This window comes from Elephantulus edwardii, unplaced genomic scaffold, assembly GCF_000299155.1.
Source record: "Elephantulus edwardii isolate Elephantulus edwardi_28Jun2011 unplaced genomic scaffold, EleEdw1.0 scaffold00036, whole genome shotgun sequence".
NCBI classification, from domain to species: Eukaryota; Metazoa; Chordata; class Mammalia; order Macroscelidea; family Macroscelididae; genus Elephantulus; species Elephantulus edwardii.
In genome coordinates, this window is record NW_006399786.1 from 16325455 (window position 1) to 16332408 (window position 6954).

General features: G+C 36.0%; 1 protein-coding gene across 2 annotated transcripts in view; it reads right to left on the reverse strand.

Annotated features, from left to right (window-relative positions):
• Positions 1–665: 665 nt before the first annotated feature.
• The window catches only part of ESRP1 (epithelial splicing regulatory protein 1), a 58465-nt gene continuing 52176 nt past the window's right edge, over positions 666–6954 (reverse strand). The window contains exon 16 of one of the 2 annotated variants that reach the window (XM_006884582.1): positions 666–1179. Coding sequence is in view for 1 of the 2 variants with exons in the window: in XM_006884584.1 (XP_006884646.1) it covers positions 1173–1179 (7 nt within the window). In the remaining variant the exon portion in view is untranslated. The remainder of the gene's footprint in view (positions 1180–6954) is intronic. The other variant, XM_006884584.1, reaches the window with a different exon arrangement.

The window sequence follows — 6954 nt, forward strand, 5'->3', positions numbered from 1 at the left end:
CAAGCAAAGGGCAATGGAGTAACTTAAATATGTGCACTTAGTTAATGGAATCCTGTTTGACTCTTTGGGGTTACATGAGGCAGCAGTACTAGCTAGCTGGTGTCTAATATTGCACTTTTGTAGCATAAACACAGCTAAACACAGTGCAGAACACTGACAGCATCAGTACTTGCTCACAAACTCTATCAGTGTTTGCCTCAGTCTAACATCTGACTACAATCCTATGCTTTTAACTTGACAGTTAAGACAACAGAGAAAAAGGTGTAAGGCCATTTTAATATATACAAGCATTTACTTCAGTTAGTATATTACCTTCTAGAATATTCTCATTTCTGTAACATTAAAACCTATGGAATTTCTTGAATTAAAGTCTAAACCATCAATGGAAAAAAAAACAATATAAAATAATACATACAAAGCCACAATATTCTGTTATATTATAAACTAAACTAACTACATCTAGGTGCTTCATTTTTGGTTTTGCATTTTTTGGCCCCTAGTTCATTCTTCAACTGGTATCTGCAGAAAGAGGTCCAACTTTTAAGCTATGTATATTTGTGTAGGGCACACCATTTTTTTGTGTTGTTGTTTAACTTATCCTGTGGTGTTTTAAAAATGGTTTTAATTAGCTTTAAACCGATAAGACATCATGATGGCGAAGAGACAATATTATAGTTTTATTTCTTTTCATGAATTTATGATTTAAGTATTTCAAGACCATATTCTTGAATTACTTATTTAGCAAGAGGGCATGATTGTGCAGAAGACAAAGAGATGGCAAGAAAAGAGTGGGAAAACTCAAAAATAAAGCTTCTATAATAAGAGTTCATAACAAGAGGGCAGACTCTACTGGTGTAAGTAGATTCCCCCCCCCCATATTACTTAAATCTTAGGAAATGCCTATGATGCCACTTTAGCTGGAAGTAGTGGTGCCATCTGATTTCAAATTCACATTACAAATGCCTATTTGCAATCAGCAAGGAGCCAGATATGCTGCTTCCTAAGGATTTGGTTCATTGGCTCCAAATTTTTCACTCCACCAAAAGATAGGGCACGGACCCTTATCCAATCATTTTTGCTGAAAATACTGCAGCCTGAGTACAGATAAACTTCCCCTGAAGTTGCTAGACGTTTTCTTGTGTCTGTCTTGTATCAGGATCACCATACATCTTTCAAACACTGGAAGACAAAAAATTTAAATAAGTCTTAGCAGCCATAAATAGGATTTAAAACTTCAACCGTACTAAGGTGGGGTGGGGGGGGGGGAAGATACTACGATTTTTAATTTTACACAGACTTAATTAGCATTTGCTGGGCAAATTCTTGGAGTATGACAGCATTAAGTAATTAAATGATGGCTGCCATTTTCCACAACTCCCTACCTTTTGTATTTTCAAATACATAATAAATTTTCACACATCCTCACCCCTACACTTGAATTGCCTCCTATATGCATGGAGTTTATTATTAGTCCGAGTTTCTACATTAGCATTCTTCTGATAGAGTACAGTATCATTAGTAGTTAACAAGATCATTAACAAACATTTTAAGTTAAATTCTAGTAGAATATAGAATAATTCCTACCCTCCAACAAAAAAAGAGCTCTGGTGGCCTAGTGATAAGGTGTTTCACTGCCAACCTGAACATATATGGTTTGAATTCACCAGCCACTTTATGGGAGACGGATGGGCAATCTCCTCCCATGTGATTTACAGCCGCGAAAACCCAATTAAAGGGGAGTTTGATTCCATGGCAAATAAACAACAATATGAAAAACCAACATTAAAAATACCACAAATTATCAATCAATAAGCACTGAGGCTTGAAACTACACACCTGAGTGCCACATTCCATAACTGGTTTTAAGTACCTTATTAATTCAATATAGCAGCCCTATTCAGATTTTCATATTATCCTCATTTTACACATGAGGGAACAAAGGCCCAAAGTTGTTTAAGCCAGTAATTGGTAAAGCCAGGATCTGAACCACAGCATGTTGGTTTCATTAGGTTATCTGACTTAGACAAAACACAAAAACTTTTTTTAAAGGGTTAACAGTCAATTTGTTTCTTACTCTCTTACAGTTCCTGCAACCCTCCCCTTCTACACTAGTTACTATGGAATAGAATCTCCAACATTTCCATCTATTTGACATTAGAAATAGTGAAAAATTGTTAAAGAAGAATGCTAAATTGTCCCAATGTATGTCCTCCTACATTCAGCTCCAGGTGACTCCAGATACAGAAGAAACTCAGCCTAGATTAACAAAACCACACAGGTAACCCAAAGGCTCATGGAAAATAATAACTGCTAATAAATTAGGGGATAAATTTTCTAATAATAACTAGTTTAAAAAGTGGGGAGCCATATGAAGCTATTCCTGGGTGGGTAGAAAGGTAAAATGGCATTAATGTATACCACAAAGTATTAAGCAAAAGATTAAATAGCTACAAAGTAACATGCAAAAAAAAAAACAACAAAAACTTTAAAATGAAATCTCTAAGTATATTGTAATCATAAGAGGAAATCAACTAAACATACTTCCAACATATAAATGTTAAACGGAACTGAAGATAGAAATGATTGCATTGAAGTTGTAGACAAAGTTTACTTTGCTCTAGCAACAAAGATTCTCAAACTAAGGCCTTAGTATTTTAACAACATTTAATTATCATTCATTTATGAGAATTTTGAAAATAGCGTTTGGAAAATGATCACATGCTCAACCAGAATGAAATAGATGACCTTCTAAAGACCAAGTCACCGTGTATATCTAAACCTTCTTCCAGAACCCCCACTCCCCCCTTCTGGGCTATAACTTTTCAGACAAGAATCTCACAATTACAGTTTACAGAATATTACAGGGTCTCCACAAGAAAATAATCCAATAACAAAATGGGCAGAAGATATGAAAAAGCTTCTCACAAAGGAAGACATTCAGGTGGCCAATAGAACAACATCAGATGGTCAATTCAGATTCAACAGCACTTGAAGAAATGCTCAAAATGAGGCAATAAAAGAGGATGCAAATCAAAACAATAACCAGCTACCATTTCACCCCAGTAGAAAATTTAACAGGATAGCAAACAGTAAATATTGGAGAGGATGTGGAGAGATTGAAAATGTATTTTAAGATGGTACAACCACTTTGTAAGGCAGTTTGATGTTGCCACAAAAAGCTAGGCATAGAAATCCCATGTGACCCAGCTATTGTACTCCTAGGAATATACCCCAAAGAAAATAGAACTGAGATACAAATGGAGATTTGTACACCAATATTCATAATAGCATTATTCACAATAGAAAGAAAACGTAAACAGCTCAAATGCTCATCAACAAACGAATGAATTGAGAAATTATGGTACATTCACATGATGGAATATTATGCAACACTAAGGAACAAGGATTTTTCTAAAATGCACTATAAAAGAGAAGAGTCTAGAGAGCGTCATGCTGAGTAAAAGAACTCGGTCTCATGACAATAAATACGGCATAAGATTATTATTGTAAAAGCAGAAGGATAACTGAACAAGATGTGTATAAATGTTCAAAAGGAGAAGAGGGAAAGGGAGACTATCATTAGCAGAAGTTAATGGACAGAAAGGACGTGAACAAATAGGAAAAATCCAATAAGCACTTGTAAAGACAGAGTGATAATAGGAATAGATCAATAATAATTATATAAAATACAACGTATATAGATGATTGTATAAAACAACGTACATAGGGAGTTCTGGTAGCCTAGTGGCATGAAGCTACACTGCAGTCCCACATGGTTTGAAAGAACAGATGCTCCTCTGGAGGAGGAGGAGAAATCTCTTCCTGTGCTAGTTGGATCAGATTCAATGGCTGGGGCAGGGGGTGGGGGAACCCAAAACAAACAAAAGTATAATGTACATGTATGAAACAATGTTTATGATTGTATAGTAACCAATAGAAATACTGGTTTTAAAAAAAGTGATCACTATTTAACATTTAATTGAAATCATCAATCTTTGAAAGGATTCTTTTTGGAAACTCATTTTTGCCTCTGTTCTTTTCATTAAGGCGCTCTAGCGGCACCACGCCTCTTTGGTTGTTCCAATGCACCAGTAACTCTGCAGGAGAAAGGTAGGTAGTCTCCTCTCCTGTGATTTACAGCCTCAGAAGCCCAATAGAGGATCAGCTATCAGTAACTGACTAAATTATTGAAGGCAAATGAGGTGAAATTAGTTCCTTTAAGCTTGGTTTTACTGATTGTGTGGGGAAAGGGGAGAAATATTTCCCCTAAACCCGAGGAGTTACTTTTGCCTTAGTTTACTACACCAAAGGGTCTGCTATTTTTGTCCAGGTTGAGTGAAATAACCTGGACAAGCTGTAGATTAGCTGGAGCTTTGATAGTTTGTCTTGCTCTAGACAGTAGCCTGCCGTGTGATTGAAATGCACTTTGCTGTAAAACAATGAAAGAATTTTTCTTTTACTTTTCCAAGAGGGTAGTGTACTATGGGGGGACGATTAGGAGGGGAGAAAAGTTGATTTCCAATCATTCATTGTTGCAAAGTTTCTGTAAATTTTCATTGAAATTAGTAATAAATTTAAAAAAAAGAAATGCATGTTGCAGGGACTGTTTAATATACTAGGCAAAAGGAAATAGAAAAAGCCCTGCTTGACTACATGGCTGAAGGGAGTGGAAGAAAGGAGAAATATGCTTTCTCCTTTGAGCCTCCACAGTTGTCTGTTATCCTTACTAAAACATTTTAAGTGGTGTTGCTATACTAAAGGCACACAGTTCAAATCCACCAGCTACTTTGTAGGACAAAGATGGGCAATCTCCTCCCATGCAAGTCACAGCCTCTGTTGCTTGAGGGTCAGCTTTGAATCATTTCTGACTCAACTGTATGTAACAAGGAAAGTAAAAAGTTCAGGGGGAACAGTAGCTGCTGTCAGATTTAGTTAAGTGATTGGAGTAGAATGTAAAGGAAAAGCAGTTTATGCTGATGCAGATTCTTCTAAGGAATCCAGAGAAGTTCTGAAGTTCAGAAATGACAGTACCTCTGAGATAACCTTCTAGAGTGAACTCAACATATTCATTTGAGCCCGTAGGTGCAGGCATGCCACAGTCCAGCCATCCCAAGCCTGTCAGTTCTCTGTCAATGAATTCCACATATCACCTTCCCAGTTCCATTATATTATGTTACTAGGAAACTTCACCATTGAAGATGCCAAATATTGTACCTTTATATTATATTAAAATGGGGGAAAAGTCTTAAATGAAAATTAGCTTCTCAGATCTGACACTTTTTTTTACTCATGAAATATTAGTGCTCGAAACTGCAGCCTCCTCGCTCATAGATTAAAAAAAATAATTTAGAAGGGAATGCTTTTTCTTCTTCCAAATCAGCTGTAGAAAATAAATTAGCTATATAAATAAAGTTAGCTTTTAAAAACCAAAACCACATTTTTTTAAAAAAGTCAGCTTTTGAAAGTTAATGCTTGAACAGTCACAGAAGGTCTATTTGATATTCCTTTCTGTAAGACAGTTGTTAAAATATGAAACTTTTAGCCCTTAAAAATCCATTAATTTTAAGAACGGTTGAAATTCAGAAATGTAATTTTAATATTTGTTTTAATTTTGACATCACTTTTCTGAAAAGTTTAAGTTGGAGAAAAAGTTTGTTCTCCCCGTCAGGTAAAGGTAAAATAAAAGTCCTAACTCATATTTAATAAAAGTATGTTTAATAGTCGTAAATAAAAACAATCTCCATTTATTTAGGTTTTCATATTACCTAGAAGGGAAGAGAGTAAGAGAAAGCTAAAGGTTAAAAGCATGTGTTTCTTGTCCAAAAGATGCCTAATAAAAAAAAGTTTTAGTCCAGAAACTAAAATACTAACGATTTACTTGAACACAAACAAGAAATTATATTGCATAAGAGAGATTACTTTCAATATGCAATACTCAAAATTGGCCAGGCTTACTGATCTGATAGAAATGATGGAATTCCAATACTCTGAAGGGAGATGTGCTATGAACCTGAGGTCATGCCTCTCTGGACATTGGAAAGCACCCGTGACTCAAAAGACAAAGATAGACAATCTCCTCTGGTTGTGTTTACAGCCTTGGAAACCCAATGGAGGATCAGCAGGGAATGAGGAGGTTCTGATTTGGCAGCAGTGAGGTTTTAAAATGGTTCTTGCTCATCCTTTGATCCAAGAACATAACCCCTTATTCAAATTTCAAACAAACAACAGACATGTATGTAAGATGACCACCACAACCAGAGAGGCACTCACAATTCACATAAAGGTCTTCTCAATTATTAGAAATTCTAGCTGTCAAAACAACTGAGATATCATCTCACCCCAGTAAGAATAGCAAAATTTAACAGGACGGCAAACATCAAATATTCTGGAGAAGTTGTGGAGAAACTGGACCACTTATTCACTGTTGGTGGGAGTGTAAAATGATGCAACCACTACGGAAAGCTGTATGGTACTTTCTCAAAAACTTGCCAATAGAAATACCATATGAAAAAAAAAATACCATTTGACCCAGCAATCCCACTACTGGGAATATACTCTAAAGAAACTAACTGCCACCCTAGCACCCATGTTCATTGCTGCTTTGTTCACAATAGCAAAGAGTTGGAAAATAACCCAAGTGCCCATCAACAAACGAATGGAAAAAGAAGCTTCGGTATATTCACAATGGAATACTACACTGCACTGAAAAATAAGAAACTCATGAAATATTATACAAAATGGGTGACCCTGGAGGACATTATGCTGAGTGAAATATCTCAGTCATAAAACAAACATTGTATAGTGCCACTGTGACTGACATCACAGTTGGGGGGAGGTGGGAGACTGAGCAAGATAGGATTGAAACATAACTGTTTAAAAGACATATATGATTAGGTATTACTGTCATGACAAGAGTCCAGAACAAAGGCTAAATAGTGGAGTGGACTTGGGGGG